General features: G+C 37.0%; 1 protein-coding gene across 1 annotated transcript; it reads left to right on the top strand.

The window, feature by feature from the left end:
* Positions 1 to 67: 67 nt before the first annotated feature.
* Positions 68 to 20,366, top strand: LOC123533674 (mitogen-activated protein kinase 7-like). The gene is made up of 4 exons (XM_053519957.1): positions 68 to 473; positions 3,175 to 3,727; positions 4,680 to 4,865; positions 19,318 to 20,366. The coding sequence occupies exons 2-4, from the start codon at positions 3,187 to 3,189 to the stop codon at positions 19,548 to 19,550; spliced, it is 960 nt and encodes a 319-aa protein (XP_053375932.1). The 5' UTR covers positions 68 to 473; positions 3,175 to 3,186; the 3' UTR covers positions 19,551 to 20,366.
* The last annotated feature ends 976 nt before the right edge of the window (positions 20,367 to 21,342 follow it).

Here is a 21,342-nt window from a genome sequence, read left to right as displayed (position 1 = left end):
TTAAATACTGATAAAGGGTTATGGGGGGGGGGGGGGGGGGGGGGGGGGGGGTATGTGTCTCGAGTTTCACGTACTTATACAAACAAATAAGTTCTTCTTCTTCTTCTTCCGTATAGATGCTGGGCCAAGAAATGATATTGTCACATCGTGGTGACTATATACACAAGTGAGGGAGGGTCCCAAGTGCCAAATTAAAAGCAGAAAACGTGTTTTCTATTGTGGAGGATAAGACAGCCATTGTTGACCAGAAAATGTCGAGCACTCAATCCTCAGCCAAACTGGCTTGCTAAAATTATGAAATTTGAAAATTAGTTATTAATCCGCAGAAAACATTTCTTTCTGGAAAAAAGAATTTTAGCCGATCCGCTGAAAATAACACGAGAACAACAACAACAACATCAAGCGAAAAATAAACATAATTTCTTAATTTAGAATGATCCACAATTAGACAGGGGAGTGTCATTTTCTAGTGTGTAAGTATTACTGAGATTTCTAGTAAAAAATCTAACGTATTTAGGTTCCATTTCTATATCGGTATTGGAAAATTGCAACCCTAATTGGCTTGAAATGTGAAAACTTCGGATAAATAAATTTCGGATAGGAATCTATCTATCTATAAATACTGCATGACACCCTTGCGAGTATTTTATGCAGGTGCGCGTCAGTGCATAAGAGTTTAAAAGCAGGAATGTACAGGAGAATTAAAGTAATACATAAAGTATTTGTGAGAATTTGAGAAAAAGCTGATAGTGCTAATAAAAAGGCGAAATGTACAGTAAAAGGATTAAAAACAGCCTGGTCACTCAGAAGTCCTGGCCCAGTTTGGTTACCCCTTGCCTAAACTGGTCCAGGGTAGGTGCTTGAGCAATGTCAGCCGGCAAAGAATTCCAGAGAGGCAAAGAATTCCAGGGAATGTACAAAGGGGTCCGATGGTGTCGACCCAGTACAATTTCTCCTTCTTTGCTGTATAGTAAAACAAGCACTTTTGGACATGGATGTGAATTTCACAACAAAATTGCAGCATTGACAGCTCTGTATTTCTGAAGAGTAATACTATCCCAGTCAATATATCACAGAAAAACACCACCATCAACGATGAACTTTTTTGCTACACATCTAAGTATCTAGTCCATGTTTAAATTTCCCACTGACATCTGTCATGGCCACCAGTCTGGTGTAGTTTTTTAATCCTTCTGCACAGAAATGTAATCCTGAAAAACACACATAAAACAACTGTTAAAGACATCAGAAATGACAAAAAATGTACACAGTATCAATAAATACATTTGGAATATAACATGTCAAAGTAGGGATAGCGTTAAATTGGGAACTTCAAAATTTCAAAGAACTACTTTCTAGGATACAACGACCCAGAAGTACTTCTATACCGGGGTGACACCTAAATCTTATCAAATTTTTAATTTAGCCAAATTTTTCGCACAAAATCTTGTAACATAGGGTTTTGGGGGGTTTTGCGAGAAAAGTTACACAAGACATTGTCATCGCAAAGAAAATTTTGTACCGCAGAAACATTTCAAACATTAGACCTACTTTGCGGAGAAATTTGCTCGGAAACCGGAATTTTGAAGAAAAAAGGCACATTACAAAATTTGCCTTCCTTCTGAAAATTTCAATCAGATTTTCATGAAATCAACTGTGATATCACTAGTTAATGCTTATAGTATGTTTTATGTAACTTTAAGCTTATTTATTTTGAAAAATGATGTATCAAAATGAGTATTTACCATTAGTGACAGCTCTTGTTTGGATTTATTATTGTCTTCGTTTTCCTTACAGTAAGGCTTAGAGGGATTACAGCTATAAAATATCAGATCATGAAATAAGTCATCCCGCTAAGTCAAATTTTATGAGTAACTTGAGTAAGGCTAATGTCCTTGCTATAGAGCTAGGTTGACCTGTTGATTTGCTCGACCGATGATAGGGCATTTGATATATCATTATATGTTCATGCCAAGGTATTTGGATATGACTGATTGAAGAATTGTACAATGAATAGAGTTTTTTTTTTGGTTTAGGGTGTTTCTTTTTTTAGATAGATGATTTTACAAATTACGTTTGGATTGCTTAAATTCCATGCCTCAGTGCAATTCCCACTTTTCTAAGATGTTCAAGTTGTTTTGAAGGATCAAAGATTTTGACTAACAGATGAAAGGGTAAAGTAGTTTCCACTTCCTGGCATCCAGGACCAAAGTATTGTTGACTTTGGAGTAAATCCATCATTTTACAAAAATTTATCACTAAAGCCTTGAAAAATCCCTCTTTCCCAAACAGTGAAGGGTGAAAGCATCTGTTTGAGGTTTCCAGCAGGAAGTGCTTCAAGATTGCTGCTACAGAAAACTTGATATTGAATTAATTTAACCATATTTGATTGTATGTAATTCTATACATAATTTCACATACATTCAAAATATATAATACTGCATGCAGCATTCTACAAAACTGTCAGAGTTGTTGCTGTGATATGAAGGGAGTTTGTATTATCATTATGGGCTCATATCACCCAGTTCACCACAGAGAGATTAAGGTCATCAGCGCTATGACACACGAAGGAAGAAGAAGAAGGTCACCAGCCTGTCAGTCATTTTATGCATTTTGTTGACCTTTTCCTTGTATTAAAGAAATGCAAAGAAAATTAGGTGTTGAACTCCTAGACAAAGAGTTACACTTGTAGGAGTTTAAAGAAAGTGTAAAGTAAACATGAATGATTGGCTTAATAATTCAGATTTTGAATGATTTCAAATTTTAATGTACCTCCACATAAAAGAACCTTTAATTGAACAGAAAAACAAGAGTACTCAAAAAATGTGTAATTAGTGATGTCTTTTATAAGGCTGTGACTAAATACAGAGTTGGTGCGCCTGTGATATATTACAGACTCCAGTATATGCCGGATTAACTAAATTTGAACTAAAATATCTTAAATGTATATATTTTGTAACCATGGTGATACTAACCCTAACCTTTAGTCAGTTTATTGTGCATTTTATACACTAAATGCGTGCGGACATGCAAAAAGATGAATAATTTTGCCGTGCGCTCCAATGGATAATAATTCCGCGCATGCGCAGAACGGCTGCACCAACTCTGCAATGAGAAACATTCCTTTTATAATAATACCTTTGAACTGATTAATATTTCTTGTTTCCTTTACAGCTGAATTCGACAATGGCAGAAAATAAGAAGAAGGATGAAGCTCTGCTAAAAAATCTTGCACATCTAAGAAGGCGTGCCTTTGACATTAAATTTGACCTTGACACTACATCGTATCAGCCAGTAGAAAACATCGGTATTGGAGCGTATGGTGTTGTGTGTTCAGCGATACACATGAAGACAAATGATCGTGTAGCGATAAAGAAGATTCCTAATGTATTTGATGCAAAAGATATTGCTAAGCGAACATATCGAGAAATAAAAATCTTGAAACATTTTAAGCATGACAACATCATTCACATCAGAGAGATTCTTAAACCAAAGGAGACCTTGAATGACTTCAGAGATGTATATGTGGTGTTTGATTTAATGGAAAGTGATCTTCATAAGATTATTTATTCGAAGCAAGAACTGACAGAGGAGCATGTGCGGTATTTCCTGTATCAGATTCTGAGGGGACTTAAGTATATACACTCTGCACACGTTATACATAGAGATCTGAAGCCCAGTAATCTGCTTGTTAACGAAGATTGCCAGCTGAGAATTGGAGATTTTGGTTAGTGATCAGGACTTTTGTTTTGTTTCATAAAATGGGCCAGATAAAAAGACCTATTTACTAATGGCAAAATGTGTCTCTTCCCCAATTTGACTTTGAAAAATACCAATTGTTCCTTAGAATTTACAAATCCATAGCGAAGAAATGAAACTGATTTTCAATTTTTTATGTAGAAATACTTGTTCCTAAGTTTTTGGCACTCTTTTTTTCCCCCCCAATAATTTCTATGGAAAGCCATGTAAATGGTTTGTATTCCACAGATGTATCAAAGATCATTCTTTTTAAGTGTTTGTGTGTATTAACTTGTTTTAGCCAGTAACTTGATTGTGTGATTCAGATGAATTTGAATTTTGGTAGTAAGTTCTATTTCTATTACTCACATTAAATAGTAGTATAAATTTTTTCTGTATGTTTTTAACTCAAATCTTAAAGCTTTTGGTGGATTTGGTGATGGCCACTTAACTGGGAGATTGTTTAACCTTTAGCCTGCTAGCGGCCGGTGATTCTGCCTTTGCGACCAGTGCATCATGGTCTGCACTGTTCGCTATTCAGTCAGTAGATTTTCATTGAACACTCCTTTGATTAATAAGTGGTATGGCCCAAATTGAATGATGGACCAGTCCATTTTAGAAATTTAGCAGGCTTAGTAAGGATTAATTGAGCCTTACCAGAGAGTCAAAATCACACCCTTTTCCATGAAGCATACTTGAGAGGGATCCATAAAAGCTGATAGCCTTTATCACTGTCAAGCTAAAATATATGATTAATCTATTAGTATGAAAATAATTAAAACCTAGGCTTAATATTCAAAAAGATGGTGTTATTAATATAGTTCTTTTAAAAACAATATGATACCAGTTTTCATTTGTTCAAATTATTGGTAGAAACATACATTGTGGTATTTGATTGTTTTTTAATCTAAGATTCTAATTATATAATACTTTTTTTTCAGGAATGGCTCGAGGATTTTCAAATTCACCTGTAGACTCAAACCCATTCATGACTCAGTATGTGGCAACTAGATGGTATCGTGCACCTGAGATTATGCTGTCATTGATAGAGTATGGTGCTGCTGTGGATATGTGGTCTGTTGGATGTATCTTTGCAGAAATGCTTGGACGCAAACATCTCTTTCCAGGTATTTCTAGCTATATATAGTATAGCTTCTCCTGTGATACGAGTGTTGAAGTTGCACTTGCAGGGATCACTTTTGGCAGATACTATTATGAGATTAATTCCCATTTGCCTTGAATCAATGAGATTTTTGACAAAATGAATGGGATTTTTTCTTTTTATAATGGGATTTTACATCGGCGGACAGCTTTTATTACACTGAAAAGCAAACATCTGTTTATTTGTAAGAACAATTATCTTGTAAATAAACAAAACAGTTCCTTTCAGAGACACCTTTTACAACTCTAAAATTCAGTGCCAGGAATTGATGAATAGGTTGATGAAAGTTGTAACCAAGTCTTGGGTCCACATGCATTTTTCCCCTAATGATTTTACTTCAAAGCTGCTTTGTTAAAGTTGAAGTTCAGTTATGTTTTAATCTTTCTGGACTTGATACACTTCCATTAGGTGAAAACAGTTTTAAAGTCAAACTTATTTATAACCCTACCCTCAACCATTTCGTTTGGAAATTCGGGCGTTCAGCGTTTTTTATGAAGGGACTTCACCGGGGGTTTCTCCACCATCTTGTTATTTTCATCGCTATTCATCCGCGCGAATGGAGGCAGAAAGTTTGGCCTTCCAAATGCTTAAATTTCTGTTTCAGTGGTATTTTGAAACATCGCGAAAACAGATTATTTTTGTCTGGTAGTCATAATCATCGGACGCTCTATGGTGATAAAAGCGAAATTCAAGCGCCTGAATGAACGTCATACGAAAATTAAGTAACGGCAAGACCGCATTGCAGCGAAAAGTTGCAATTTCGACAAAAGATCTGCGGCCATGCGGATGCGATTTTTAAACGCATTTGAGCAAAATTTATGCGATTTTCACCAAAATAATGCGAGAATATCGCGAAGTCGCGGCCAAAAGTGATCCCTGCACTTGACAGTGAACATAGGTCTTTCATTCACAGATGTGTTGTGTAAAATGCTTTTTAGCTCACCTGAGCCAAAGACTCATGGTGAGCTTTTGCGACTGCTCAGTGTTCGCTGTGGGTCGTGCAGTGTGCGTTCATCAACAGTTTCTAAAAAAATCTTCTTCTTGAAAACCACTGAGCAGAATTAGGCCAAACTTCACTGGAATGATCCTTGGGTGGCCCCCTTTCAAAATTGTTCAAAGAATTGAATTCCACACATAAATCATCACTCCTGTGACATTTCTATTTGTTTCTTTCCTCTACTTCTGAAAATGAGACACAGTAGATATAAAGGCAGTCAGTTGGCATCTATTTTATGAAATTTGTATTAATTTTTTTTGACAGGAAAATAAAATGAAATTATAATATTTTTTGAGAACTTAAAACAAGTATGGTTCTTCAGTTAAATGATTATAGACTATGTTAAATTTTACTTGTGGTCCTCCTTTTGATGGCTAAGGTCACAGATCTTTGTTCACTTTTGATCTTACAATTTTTGGATGGTTGTCGAAGACAAACTGGCTAGTGCAATCAAACTCCCCCCCCCCACCTCTACTCCCCCACTACTTCTCCACCCCTGCACAAAAATTTACATACAATGTAGACGATATTTTCCCTTAATCCATTTTTTAATCACTTCAAGATCTAGTAAAACTCCGTTGAAATAAAATAGTTCCCTTCATGATTCGCCTTGAAAAAATGCGAGTCTGCAAAATTAGATCTAGAGCTATTATCAAGAGTGATACAGAGCTACCAAAATATTGTAACAAAACAGTTGTATTAAAAGTTGTCCTTTTATTTATTGATTTTAGTTGTAGGAATATGCATTGTGATGCATTTCCGTTTTCTCCGAGAAAGACGTTAGATATCGAAGTGATGTATCTGTATAAATTTCCAAATGCCAATAGCCCGGTATTGCTCTAATGCAAAAAGATCGTGCCAAAACTGACCACATGACAGGTCACATGACCCCCTTCTTCGCTTCATTGCCGAGGAAGACGCCATATTGTTTTTGAAGACATACCGGCCTGTACAAATGCTTCTTCCCCTCCAATAATATACATACGGGGAAAATCTTTTGATTTTTTATATTACTCCTGTGATTTCGAAAACCTGTTGAAATAAACTGGTTCTATACTTTATAGGCTGAACTCCACTAAATCTAGCTGTTCTTTATTTCATGTAAAATCCACTTACTTCATAACGGTTTTTCGACATTTTCTAGCATACCAGATTTTCAGAGACTTATATTCCCATAAAGAACTAGATCGCTACTTTAGAAAAACAAAAAGAAAAGGGGGTGTTAACTTTTATATAATAACACTACAGTTTGTTAAATACAACCCACAGAATTTACTACTTTTCGCTTCTTTCAATTTCTCTTTTCGAGACATTAAATTCTTATGCCACCATTTTTACCTAGAAAGCGATAGGAATACTTACACAAAGAGCTACAAAATAATTTATTTCATATTTCTTTGATTTATCTTGATTTTCATGGTATGCTGCCGGAACTGAAATCAGTTATGTATAGATATATTTATATATTTATTCACTGTCACAATCGTGCAGGGCTGTAGCTTGGTGGTAGCGTGCTCGCTTTACACGCCAAAGGTTTGAAGATCGAACCCGACTGAAAACATGTTCATTTTTTAGCTCATCTGATTTTTTGAGAAAAAAATGATGAATTGTTGTCATCACTTGATCGGTGTTGGCGTCGGCGTTGCCTGGTTAAGTTTTATGTTTAGGTCAGCTTTTCTCCTAAACTATCAAAGGTATTGCTTTGAAACTTGGAACACTTGTTCACCATCAATAGCTGACCATGTACAGCAAGAAACATAACTCCCTCCTGCTTTTTGCAAGAATTATGGCCCCTTTTGGACTTAGAAATTTCTTGGTTAAATTTTATGTTTAGGTCAATTTTTCTCCTAACTTGCAACACTTGTTCACCATCATAAACTGACCCAGTACAGCAAGAAACATAACTTCATCCTGCTTTTTGCAATAATTATTGCCCCTTTTGGACTTAGAAAATCAGTTTTCTTGGTTGAGTATTATGTTTAAGTCAGCTTTTCTCATAAACTATCAAAGCTATTGCTTTAAAACTTGCAACAGTTTTTCACCATCATAAGCGGACGCTGTACATCAAGAAACATAACTCTATCCTGCTTTTTGCAAGAATGATGGCCCATTTTAGACTTAGAAAATCATGGGTAGGACAATATTTCTATTTTACAAAAAAATCAGATGAGCATCAGCACCCGCAAGGCGGTGCTCTTGTTTTAAATTTCAACAGTTTTATTAGCTCACCTGTCACAAAGTGACAAGGTGAGCTTTTGTGATCGCGCAGTGTCCGTCGTCCGTCGTCTGTGCGTCCGTGCATGCGTCCGTCCGTCCCTGCGTAAACTTTTCCTTGTGACATCTCTAGAGGTCACATTTTTCATGGGATCTTTATGAAAATGGGTCAGAATGTTCATCTTGGTAAATTCTAGGTCAAGTTCGAAACTGGGTCACGTGCCATCAAAAACTAGGTCAGTAGGTCTAAAAATAGAAAAACCTTGTGACCTCTCTAGAGGCCATAATTTTCAATGGATCTTCATGAAAATTGGTCAGAATGTTCACATTGATGATATCTAGGTCAAGTTCGAAACTGGGTCACGTGCCTTCAAAAACTAGGTCAGTAGGTCTAAAAATAGAAAAACCTTGTGACCTCTTTAGAGGCCATACATTTCACAAGATCTTCATGAAAGTTGGTCAGAACGTTCACCTTGATGATATCTAGGTCAAGTTCGAAAGTGGGTCACGTGCCATCAAAAAGTAGGTCAGTAGGTCAAATAATAGAAAAACCTTGTGACCTCTCTAAAGGCCATATTTTTCATGGGATCTGTATGAAAGTTGGTCTGAATGTTCATCTTGATGATATCTAGGTCAAGTTTGAAACTGGGTCACGTGCAGTCAAAAACTAGGTCAGTAGGTCTAAAAATAGAAAAACCTTGTGACATCTCTAGAGGCCATATTTTTCGTGGGATATGTATGAAAGTTGGTCTGAATGTTCATCTTGATGATATCTAGGTCCTGTTCGAAACTGGGTCACGTGCGGTCAAAAACTAGGTCAGTAGGTCTAAAAATAGAAAAACCTTGTGACATCTCTAGAGGCCATATATTTCATGAAATCTTCATGAAAATTGGTCAGAATGTTCACCTTGATGATATCTAAGTCAAATTCGAAAGTGGGTCACGTGCCGTCAAAAACTAGGTCAGTAGGTCAAATAATAGAAAAACCTTGTGACCTCTCTAGAGGCCATATTTTCCATGGGATCTGTATGAAAGTTGGTCTGAATGTTCATCTTGATAATATCTAGGTCAAGTTTGAAAGTGGGTCACGTGCCTTCAAAAACTGGGTCAGTAGGTCAAATAATAGAAAAACCTTGTGACCTCTCTAGAGACCATATTTTTCAATGGATCTTCATGAAAATTGGTCAGAAATTTTATCTTGATAATATCTAGGTCAAGTTCAAAACTGGGTCACATGAGCTCAAAAACTAGGTCACTATGTCAAATAATAGAAAAAACGACGTCATACTCAAAACTGGATCATGTGGGAAGAGGTGAGCGATTCAGGACCATCATGGTCCTCTTGTTTTTTTTCTAATGAATTCAACATGAATTTTGCAAATATTTGTCACAATAATCTTGTTTCAAAAATGGTATTGTGTTGGTGTCCGATTTCAGTGTGGATCAACTTCATATATACAGTAGTCTGAACAAAATCTTCATCACACTATAAAAAGAGGGGTTCCAAATTATCAGGCGTGAAATGTTTGAAAAGCACTTGTTGCTACGCTGTCCATACACATATATTGCATCCACAAATTATTAGAAATCACTGACCAGTGTTTTACATTTAGGAAAAAAAAAGTTGCTGTACAAACGAGAACTTATATTCCACCCCTACTCTAAAGAGATGATAAGTATAAACCTTTAAAAAGCCCTAGATCTAGACTGTTAGCAATTTGGAAAATTAAACATAGGGTTTTGAGAATTTCTATGTTCAGTGTTTTTCTCTGTATAAATCTCTGATAAATAACTTTTTAAAAAGTTCTTGTTTTGAATTTCTTTTCAGACAAAATTTTGATTTTCTTCACAGGAGTATCTAGCTCTAGTTAGCAAAGTTGGTCAGGCGTTATTTCTATTGTTTGATGGTCGCATCTGATAACTTCAGCGAGATCCGTATCTGTACATAAACTCTCTAAAGCTGAAATGGTATTGTTCTTGCATTGTATGTCTAAAAAAAGTGTTTGTTTGTCTTGGGTTTAACACCGTTTTTCAACCGTATTTCAGTTATATATCGGTGGACAGTTAATCTAACCTAAGAATAAACCAGTGTTCATGGATTCTGTATCAGTACAAATTGTTCTCTGAAAGTAACTGTCAATTTCCCCACATGAATAAGAGGTGGAGGACGAATGATTTCAGATGCAATGTCTTTCATCAAATGGTCACGGAGAACATACGTCCCGCCCGAGGAATGAACACTCCGTAGATCTGCGCTATCCCAGTACAAGTACAAAACAAAAATGTGCGCATTATACAGGTTATATAACAGCAAACTTACACAAAAATACGCCATCTTGAATATTGCGCAAGTTTTTGGTCCAAGTTTCAGCTACATTTTATCTATATTAAACTTAAAAGGCACTAAATACTTTTACATTTGGAATTTTTTCAACGATAGCCTGCAACCTATTTTCTAGTTTCATTATGTTCTTTTGATTACTTTTAAATTTCAACAATATTTCGGCTATTTTCACAGAAAGACGGTTTACCGAAACATCATACATGGGAAAGACGAGTCCGGCCCTTTTATGAAAAAAATATATGTTACGCTTTAGACATGTGCAGATCCAGTCTATTTTGTCTGAGGGGTCCTACTGCCTCTTCCCCCCACCCCCTCTCACTTACTATGAGCAGGAAGGTCTAATATGTATCTTTCGTTACAGCTATAGTGAACTTAGAATAATGACCGAATTTCATAGTTCAATCGAATTAAGTTCATCGAAAGTTAACCGGGGTTCATCAGCATAAACTAGGCCCTTTATCTTATGTTTTTGTTCGAAAATATAGGTTAGTAATCGAAAAACCTGGTTTTTGAAAAACCTAGTTTACCAATTGTTAATTCTAGTTTTTCGACTGTGAACCTGGTTCACGTTATTATTGGACAATTTGCGTACCATATACATATTTCTTGCACACCGGACTGGCGTTTCCATTGATTTTACCAATGCTGGCAAAACCCATCTGGCACCCCCATGCCAGATGACTTTCGTGCTGTTAATAACAACTAGTGGTTCATGCACTGATAATATATTGTTTATGTAAAAATACGAAAAAAGCAGGTACCTTGATAGTTTCTCTCCGTTCCTTATAGTATATTTCTCGATTCAAAATACGTTAGTTTACCATAAGAACATAATGTTACGCTACAAACGATAAAACTTAAGTGGAACTTTGTATTGTGCGTAACGCAAAACATCATGACATCACTTCTGCTTACGGACGTTAATTTCCCGCGCACTACTATAAGAAAGAGTGCTACAAAGAAAGTATTTCTACCTGTTATTTGTAAAATACGGTATGCAAGAAAAATAATCTGCCAGAATAAAATGCTAACATGTAGACGATATGCAAGAAAAAATATCTGTCCCTCAGCCACCTGCGCATGGGCAATTCGGCTCATTACCGCCCAATGCGCAGGTGCCATCTAATTGTTAAAGTGAGCTCTAGTGTGACTTTTGAGCATTCACATGTATAACGCAAATGTTCATTTTTACTCTGTTTGGTTTGCCACTTTCCAGGACAACCGTCCTTCAGTGCTTTCAGCGCTTTGATTCTCTGTGCATTCAAGTCTTGTCATGTGAGGAAGCTATCCAGCTGGCTTGAAAAAAGGGTCAACAGTCACAGATCTTTGTTCACTTTTGATCTTTTGATTTTTCTCTGTGCATTCAAGTCTTGTCATGTGAGGAAGCTATCCAGCTGGATTGAAAAAAGGGTCAACAGTTCTACCCAGGGTCTTCCTTCAAGGTTAAACCTGTGAGGCATGCCTCAGTTTCCCTTCACAGTTAAAGCTATGAGGCATGCATTGGGATTTCTTTCACAGTTACAGCTGGGAGACATGCCTGGGTCTTCATTATGTCTCCCACCACACAGTGGTGTGGGAGACATATTGATTTACTCCAGTCTGTGTGTGTGTGTGTCTGTGTGTGTGTCTGTCACAAAGCTTGTCCGCACTCTAAGTCGAACATTTCTCATCCAATTTTCACCTAACTAGCCAAATTGGTCTAGGCGTCTTGGAGTTATGGCCCTTGAATTACCAAAAATCGGTCTTTTTACTCTTGTCCACACTCTAATTCGAATATTTCTCATCCAATCTTCACCAAACTTAAACAAAATGTGTTTGACCATGAGACCTCGGCCAAGTTCGATAACTAGCCAAATCGGTCCAGGCATTTTGGAGTTACGGCCCTTGAATTATAAAAAAATCGGCCTTTTTACTCTTGTCCGCACTCTAAGTCGAACATTTCTCATCCGATCTTCACCAAACTTGAACAAAATGTGTTTGACCATGAGACCTTGGCCAAGTTCGATAACTAGCCAAATCGGTCCAGGCATTTTAGAGTTACGGCCCTTGAATTACCGAAAAAATCCATCTGTTTACTCTTGTTCACTCTCTAAGTCGAACATTTCTCATCCGATCTTCACCAAACTTGAACAAAATGTGTTTGGCCATAAGACCTTACCCAAGTTCGATAACTAGCCAAATCCGCCCAGGCACTTTTGATTTATGGCCCTTGAATTACTGATTGGATCCACTCATGAAGACCATCTAATTGGATCCACTCGTCTAAAACATCTAGAGAAACTAACATTTTTCATAGGGGCAGTTGTGGGAGACATGCGCTTTTCTCAAAAGCATCTCTAGTTTTCATTTAAAACTGGGGAGGGATGGTCCAGTGGACAAGGTGTTGGCCGCTCAAACCAGAGGTCGTGGGATCCAGCCCCACTGGGGTCAAGACCATGACTTCTCTTGGATCACCAGTACTGGTTTTTCCAGGAAGCGGACTCGAGAATGGTTCAAATAAGCCTGAAGCTTTCATCACAGTCGAGCTAAAACTAATTAGTATAAACTAAACTAAAACTGGGAAACTCATGAGGGTTTTCCTTCACAGTTAAAGCTTGGAGGTGTGTCTGGGTCTTCCTTCACAGTTAAAGCATGGTGGTGTGTCTGGGTCTTCCTTCACAGTTAGAGCTTGGAGGTGTGTTTTGGTCTTCCTTCACAGTTAGAGCTTGGAGGTGTGTTTTGGTCTTCCTTCACAGTTAAAGCATGGTGGTGTGTCTGGGTCTTCCTTCACAGTTAGAGCTTGGAGGTGTGTTTTGGTCTTCCTTCACAGTTAGAGCTTGGAGGTGTGTTTTGGTCTTCCTTCACAGTTAGAGCTTGGAGGTGTGTTTGGGTCTTCCTTCACAGTTAAAGCTTGGAGGTGTGTCTGGGTCTTCCTTCACAGTTAAAGCTTGGAGGTGTGTCTGGGTCTTCCTTCACAGTTAAAGCATGGTGGTGTGTCTGGGTCTTCCTTCACAGTTAGAGCTTGGAGGTGTGTTTTGGTCTTCCTTCACAGTTAGAGCTTGGAGGTGTGTTTTGGTCTTCCTTCACAGTTAGAGCTTGGAGGTGTGTTTGGGTCTTCCTTCACAGTTAAAGCTTGGAGGTGTGTCTGGGTCTTCCTTCACAGTTAAAGCTTGGAGGTGTGTCTGGGTCTTCCTTCACAGTTAAAGCATGGTGGTGTGTCTGGGTCTTCCTTCACAGTTAGAGCTTGGAGGTGTGTTTTGGTCTTCCTTCACAGTTAAAGCTTGGTGGTGTGTCTGGGACTTCCTTCGCAGTTCAAGATGGAAAGTAGCCAGGTTACCTAAATTATGTAAGTATTTCCAACACAACAGGGGGTTAAAGATGGTTTTTCTATTAAAAAAAAAAACTATTGCCATAAATTTTTGAGTAGTTTTAGAACATTTTTTTTTCTGATTTGAGAGGAACATTAGTGATGCATGCTAAACAGTTTGCTTTGAAGGTTCAAATTGGGGGTCACCTTTAAGGGATTTTCACATCTATGATTTTTGGGTAAAATGGCCAAAATAAGTGGAAGTGTCTGCTTTTTAGACAATATAATATTGGCTCAGAACGAGAACAAGTTTAGTCCTGTGCAGGCAATAAATTACAACTATAATTGCCGTTGTGCAAAACAAAGTAAGTCAGAGTTAGTGAGTCTTTATAGTGGACGGATATTGTTAGCCAAACACATGCAAATATGAATTTTTGCAGCATTGTTTGTATCCCTTACACGTAGGGATAACATATAACACTGTAGAGCATCAACAGGTCTGTTCTCCTGCTCCATGCATTGTCCTAGTAGATTCAGCGCTGTTTCTCTGTGTGCAAGATTGATCTCTGTTTCCATTGCCCATATTAGTTTGTTTAGTGCTTGTTGCTGATCCTCAGGCCTGTTAAGGTTGCCAAATGTCTTGTATTGTAGAAAATAAAGGTACGGAAGTGAGTCTAACAAAGCCCAGTCCATCCAGCGGTCATCATCTATATCTCTGTGTTGAATGTCCTCTTGTGTTGATCTGAACATCTCATACTTAAGTTCATGTGGTACACAGTTTATTTCATTTCTACAGAATCTTACACAATATGCTACAAGGTGCTTAATTGCTTCTTCATCATATTGACAGGAAATCTGACCAAATTTAGTTTTGTGGATTGGTTTAGGAAAGATGTAGCATGAACATACAGGCTCAGTAACATATATATTGTAATGTTGATCTATGTCATCAAGAATAAACGCTGCTCTTTCCATGTCTCCTGTACAATACAATATAGAAGCCAATTTTAGTCTGCTTGAAGCAACATCCGTAACCAATCCTGCTTCAAGCCAGTCTAGTGCTTGAGGAGAAACTGTGTTGTTTATTTGAATGTTATGAGAGGCTATCAGGGACCCTATGGAGCTGCAATATAGAGGTGTTAGAAGTCTGCTCGATAACTTGACTAACATGTCACCATCCCTGTAGTATCTTGTTAAGTTTTGGACTATCTGTAACAGAATTCTCAATTTCATTTCTAAAGTTGCATCTTTCGTTTCATGAATATCTATATTATGGATGTGTAAGGTATGTGAAGCTGTCTCTAGAAATAAATAAGCTGAAAGTTTTATAGTGCATTCATCTCGGCTTGGAATGTTACGATTTACTCCATACATCATGTTAAGCTTGATCTGAAGTCTTTCACCAACATCATCAATCTGAATTCCAAATAGTGACATTCCATCACATGGTATCAGGTTTGCTGTTCTTTGAATTAACTCTTGTTGTTCTTTATTTGAAAACTTTCCTGCCATCAAGCTGTTTCCTCTATCAAAGAAATGTGGACAGTTTCTACATGAAATACATCTTTTCAGTGTAAGTATGCAGTATGTTAAACAGTTTAAAATGTTGCATTCCTTCCATATGTTTAATGGTTTACTTGCTATACAGTGAAACAAAACAGTTTTACACATGAAACTGGAAATGTAACTTTCATTGTCAAGATTAATGTATGTTTTTATAATCATTTTCATTAAGACATAACATCGTATTTGAGTAATGTTCAAATTGAACATCAAGGTCCGTTCAGCTAATGAGGTAGAAAGTCTCCATTCAAAATCTGCATTTTCGCTGACTTTGTTGCCAGTAGCAACAACAAAACACTTTGAAGTTTTTATATATCTGTTCATATTAGCTGTAGGCCAATTGTTTACATTCAAATGATCTAGGCAGGCTATAGCTGATTGTGGCCATGATGTACAAGGAAATGCATTGATTAGGTCAGCATCAATAACACCAGGTTGTTGTATTTCCGGATCTTTTATTGATGGTCCTTGTCTCTGCTGTCTTCCAGTCATAATGGTATCAAGCATTGTATTCTTGAGCAATATCCGTCCACTAGTGTCCTTCACAAGGTGATTATTAGGTTCATGTGTATGAGGAAGTGGAGCATCAGGTCCAAGACACTGTAGAAGACAATATCCAGGAGGTGTTGTTTCATTCTGAATCATCAGCAAGTTTTTCTTACCTAGAGTCCATTCAGACCAGTCCTGTATCACATTGACATTATCTTGAGTGAAAAGAATGTCCATATCTGAGTTAAGTCCTAGTGTTGTTGTACCTTCTGACCAACTGCCAAAAAAATAATTAGTTATTTGAGGGCTTTGTCCATGTATGATTGTCATACTGGTTTCAGTCAATACAGCTGTCCTTCTTATCTTCAGCAGCATCTTTTCATTAATTCCAATATCACCTAAGACCTCGGAAAGTCTCATGGACATATTGTGGTAGTTGTCTGGTGTATGAAACATCCTGAAACAGAATTTTAAATATAACATTGTTGATAAAATATTTTTCATGCTAAATGTTGTTTATTTCGCTGTTGGTTGTCAAATTTCTAGTGCATTATAATTATGGAAGTATAAGGAACATATTTATAAAAAAAGGGAAAAGTAAGAATATTGTGTTTATTGTAAAGTATATACAAGCTTTATAAACTGAGACTTTGATGTGTATACTAAAATAAAGCAGACAAATTAATTCCGTGTGTAAAGTGTATTTAGTGTAGTACTTTAGGCCTAAACTAAGATCAAGTTTCTTTGCCCTTTACCTATTGACCCAAGATACAAGCTGCAACTCAAAATGTGAGAAAAAAATAAGAAGAAAAAATGTTTAAGTAAGCATTTCCCATTCAGTCAGTTTCTAATAAATCAAAGTACTTGTTGTGCTAAATTTTAAAACAATGACCACTTAGTGACCTTCAAATATAACTACCTAGCCATTAGCTCCGGTATCAAAATTCCAAGAGAGGACTACGTGTTAACTTGGTATTTCTTTTAATGCAGATGATAATATTATCAAGTAGCACAGAGATATTGTACTGGAATCACATCATAAAGTATACCAAAACAAACAAGAAAAGACAATTTTAAAAATTGCAGCCAAACTTTTAATAATCACTTTCCCCACTCTTATTTTCAGGGTTCCTAACTGTGTGGGTTTAGAATTCTTTGTTCAGTGTAATCTATCTAGCTGAATCTACCCCCCCCCCCCCCTCACACACACACACTCCTATCCCATGTCCCCCACCTACTTCAAGAAATTTAAAAAAGTCATTGCATTGTAATACCAGTATCTTAATAATGACTTAAAACCAGCTAGTGTGTATAGTTACCTTATTTTAAAACAGTTTATACAAACAATTTGTATTAACTTGAAGGGAACAAAAACAGAGTTTTGCAATATAAGAAAATGCCAAACAAATGGAAATGAATAATACATTGTAATTAAAAAAAATGACTGAATAAAGCTAGGAAAAAAACACTAAGTCTTAAACAAGAAACAGTGAATAAAATAAGAAAAAAAAAAAACAACAACATATATATATTATGTAAAGTAAGGAACAGTGAATAAAATAAGATAACTGACCTTATATTTTACAGAAAACTGAACAATTTCATTGTCTGATGTAACATGGTGAAAATGAATTTCCCAGTAATTTAACTTTCTCTGGTTATTAATCAAGGAAAATAAATTTTTTATATCAATTGTAAAATTGGCATAGGCATTCATTTCCTTAGTGGTGCTTAACAATTGCAATTAATTTTCTTCCAGTTCACATCAAAATAAGTGTATTTTTGTTTAGTTGTGCTTTCAGTAATAATTCTTTGATAATTGTCTTGTTTGTATGTTTTTCTTTTTCTGAGTCAATTACCAAACTCATTTGGTCAAGTCCCATAACTCTGACATGTATTTTGAGCAAATTATGCCCCCTTTTGGACTTACAAAATCCTGGTTGAAGTTTTACATGCAAGTTACTGTCTCCAAAACTGTTGTAGATATTGAATTGAAACTTCACATCTGTCTTCAGGGTTATAAAACTAGTTGATAGCATCAAGTCCCTTAACTCTAACCTGCAGTTTAGCCAAATTATGCCCCATTTTGGACTGAGAAAATCCTGGTTAAAGTATTGCGTGCAAGTACATACATTGATTACAGTACAACCTCTCCAGAGCTGTCCTAAGCAAAAACCACCTATAACAACATCATCAAAATTTCCCTAAGCTGAAATATACTATCAATTTACCTCTCTAGAACAACAGCCTCTACATAACAGTCAATATTTGTATCTCCCAAAGGGTGTTGCTCTACAGAGGTTGCACTTAAAGTACTTAAAGGCATATACCGGTAGATTTAACACTTAATTTTTTCTTTTTCTAGATCAATTACCAACCTCACTAGGTTAAGTCCCATAACTCTGACTTTTATTTTGGGCAAGTTGTGCCCCCTTTTGGACTTAGAAACTTCTGGTTAAAATTTTGCATGCAAGCTACTACCTGCAGAACAAATGCAGATATTAAATTGAAACTTCACAATATGCCTTCGGGGTTTTCTAGATCAATTACCAACCTCACTGGGTTAAGTCCCATAACTCTGACTTTTATTTTGGGCAAGTTGTGCCCCCTTTTGGACTTAGAAACTTCTGGTTAAAATTTTGCATGCAAGCTACTACCTGCAGAACAAATGCAGATATTAAACTGAAACTTCACAATATGCCTTCGGGGTTTTCTAGATCAATTACCGACCTCACTGGGTCAAGTCCCATAACTCTGACATGTATTTTGGGCATATTATGCCCCCTTTTGAACTTGAAACTACTGGTAAAAGTTTTGCATGCAAGTTACTATCTCCAAAACAAATGCAGATACTGGATTGAAACTTTATAGAGATTTTAACATTGAGAGTAATATTTGCCTGCTTCTGGGACAATAATTTGAATAGTCGAGCATTGGCAATGGACAACTCTAGTTTTATTATTTGTTTATTCAATTGACATAAACTATTCTTTGTAACTGGGGATTTGAATCTGATTGAATGGGCTAGGCATCAGCATATCATACTATTTGTTCTACCCGCGCACACTAGCCATGTGCTCCAGCCAATGGATGTAGGTTGCTTTGGTCCATATGAGAGAATTTTCAATGAATTATCACATAGGTATATGCATGAACATTGTGGACAGTCCACAGTTGTATAGAACAATATATGAGCCGTGCCATGAGAAAACCAGCATAGTGGGTTTGCGACCAGCATGGATCCAGACCAGCCTGCGCATCCGCGCAGTCTGGTCAGGATCCATGCTGTTCGCTTTTAAAGCCTATTGGAATTGGAGAATCTGTTAGCGAACAGCATGGATCTTGACCAGACTGCGCGGATGCGCAGGCTGGTCTGGATCCTTGCTGGTCGCAAACCCACTATGTTGGTTTTCTCGTGGCATGGCTCATATGTTCTATTGGATGTGCAGCTTACACAAGTGCTCTGTCTGTTGCTAATCTTCAGTCTACATTCCAAAAGTCTGGTGTATATCCTTTTAATCCAGATGCTGTTGATTGCTCTGACTTTAAAGTAGCAGAAGTGCAGGAGCAGGAAAAACTAGAAGATGCCACTTCCTGTCATCTGGAGGAACTAAATGACATGCCATGTGATGATACATCAGCTGCATTCCTCAGTGTTAAAGAAAAACCACTAAAGACCAAAAAAAAAGACAAACAAAAAAGAGAAGACTTGTGTCTACTATTGTTAGTGGACAAGCTATTACTAAGGAAGTTGTAATAGATAAAATCATAGAACACCAACAGGCAGTAAACCCACGCAAAAAATCAGTACATGTCCCCCGGCCTGGCCCATCTAGACTGAATCATGCAAAACAAACCAACAAGACCGCCTCTGAGAAAAGCAAAATCCCGTCTCCTGCTGCATCATTATCATCAGATGAGAATGAGAAGTGCTATGTCTGTAACAAATTCAGTCCTGATGAAGTCAGGAAGACTACATCTCTTATATTTGTGAAGTGGGTTAAGTGTGACCAAGTAGGTCACTGCGAACACTGGGTATGTCTTAAGTTTTGTACAAAAATAAAAGTTGTTAGGCGGGGTGACAAATTCCTCTGCAAGCACTGCAGCCCAGAAGAATGAAAAAAAAAAAAACTCAATGTGTAATAAAAATAAGCAGAGTGATTTTTTATGTTCTTTACCACTTATGTTCAGGAAGGTTTTAATGTTTTCAGATTTATTTATCATTTCGCCTAAATATTGATTATCTACTTGTATCTACTGTTGTTTCAAGTTTTATTGCCACCTTCAGGACAGTAATGGTGCAGCACATCACTTACAGTGATTGCACAAATTCTTAAGCCAATCAAATTCTTTGTAACAAATATAATATTAGATGCGTTGAAATAGGTGTGTGAAAAAAATATGGCTGACCACACTAGCTGTTGTTTACTTTTGATTTCTGACAGTCAGTTGTTCAGAATATGATGTTGATGGTATGCTTCAATACATAAAAGGTAACTGCACATGCAGTATCATAGAGGGTCACGTGTGTCACCAAATTAAAAAGCACGGCAATGTTGCCTGTTAAGTGTGTTAAAACTGGTGAATGTAGGATATGCAGGTTTCATTGTACTTGTTTTTGACTTGTAAGGAAACTCACTCTTCCCGGATAAAATGTAGAATCGATATCAAACTAAAATATGATATAGATAGTAACAGCTTTCAGATTTCTAGACTGAAATATTGTGGCATTTAATTTCAGTCTACAATAAAATGCCAAATGTTGAGACATGTTGTATGACTAATTCTGGTTTATGACACAGTATTTTTAGCTCACCTTAAGCACTAAGTGCTCAAGGTGAGCTTTTGTGATCGCCCTGTGTCAGTCGTCCGTCGTCAGTCGTCCGTCGTCAACAATTTGACTGTTAACACTCTAGAGGTCACAATTTTGACCCAATCTTAATGAAACTTGGTCAGAATGTTACCCTCAATAAAATCTTGGACGAGTTCGATATTGGGTCATCTGGGATCAAAAACTAGGTCACCAGGTCAAATCAAAGTAAAAGCTTGTTAACACTCTAGAGGTTACAATTTTGGCCCAATCTTAATGAAACTTGGCCAGAATGTTGCCCTCAATAAAATCTTGGATGAATTCCATATTGGGTCATCTGGGGTCAAAAACTAGGTCACCGGGTCAGATCAAAGGAAAAGCTTGTTAACACTCTAGAGGTCACAATTTTGACCCAATCTTAATGAAACTTGGTCAGAATGTTACCCTCAATAAAATCTTGGCCAGGTTCGAAATTGGGTCATCTGGGGTTAAAAACTAGGTCACCAGGTCAAATCAAAGGAAAAGCTTGTTAACACTCTAGAGGTCACAATTTTGGCCCAATCTTAATGAAACTTGGACAGAATGTTAATCATGATGATCTCAAAGTCCAGTTTGAATCTTGCTAATGAATAAAGTCTTGGATGACTTTGGTATTGGGTAATCTGGGGTCAAAGACTAGGTCACCAGGTCAAATCAAAGGAAAAGCTTGTTGACACTGTAGAGGCCACATTTGTGACTG

The sequence above is a fragment of the Mercenaria mercenaria genome, chromosome 12, assembly GCF_021730395.1.
Source record: "Mercenaria mercenaria strain notata chromosome 12, MADL_Memer_1, whole genome shotgun sequence".
Classification (NCBI taxonomy): Eukaryota; Metazoa; Mollusca; class Bivalvia; order Venerida; family Veneridae; genus Mercenaria; species Mercenaria mercenaria.
The sequence above is the reverse complement of the archived record's forward strand: the minus strand, read 5'-3'. Positions and strand labels throughout refer to the sequence as shown.

What these genes read in the sequence shown, in the direction of transcription:
- LOC123533674 (XM_053519957.1), top strand. Translation starts at nt 3,187, where the DNA reads ATGGCAGAAAATAAGAAGAAGGATGAAGCTCTGCTAAAAAATCTTGCA. An exon ending in GCTGAGAATTGGAGATTTTG is followed by an intron (nt 3,728 to 4,679) that starts GTTAGTGATCAG and finishes CTTTTTTTTCAG; the next exon opens with GAATGGCTCGAGGATTTTCA. An exon ending in ACGCAAACATCTCTTTCCAG is followed by an intron (nt 4,866 to 19,317) that starts GTATTTCTAGCT and finishes CTTTTAATCCAG; the next exon opens with ATGCTGTTGATTGCTCTGAC.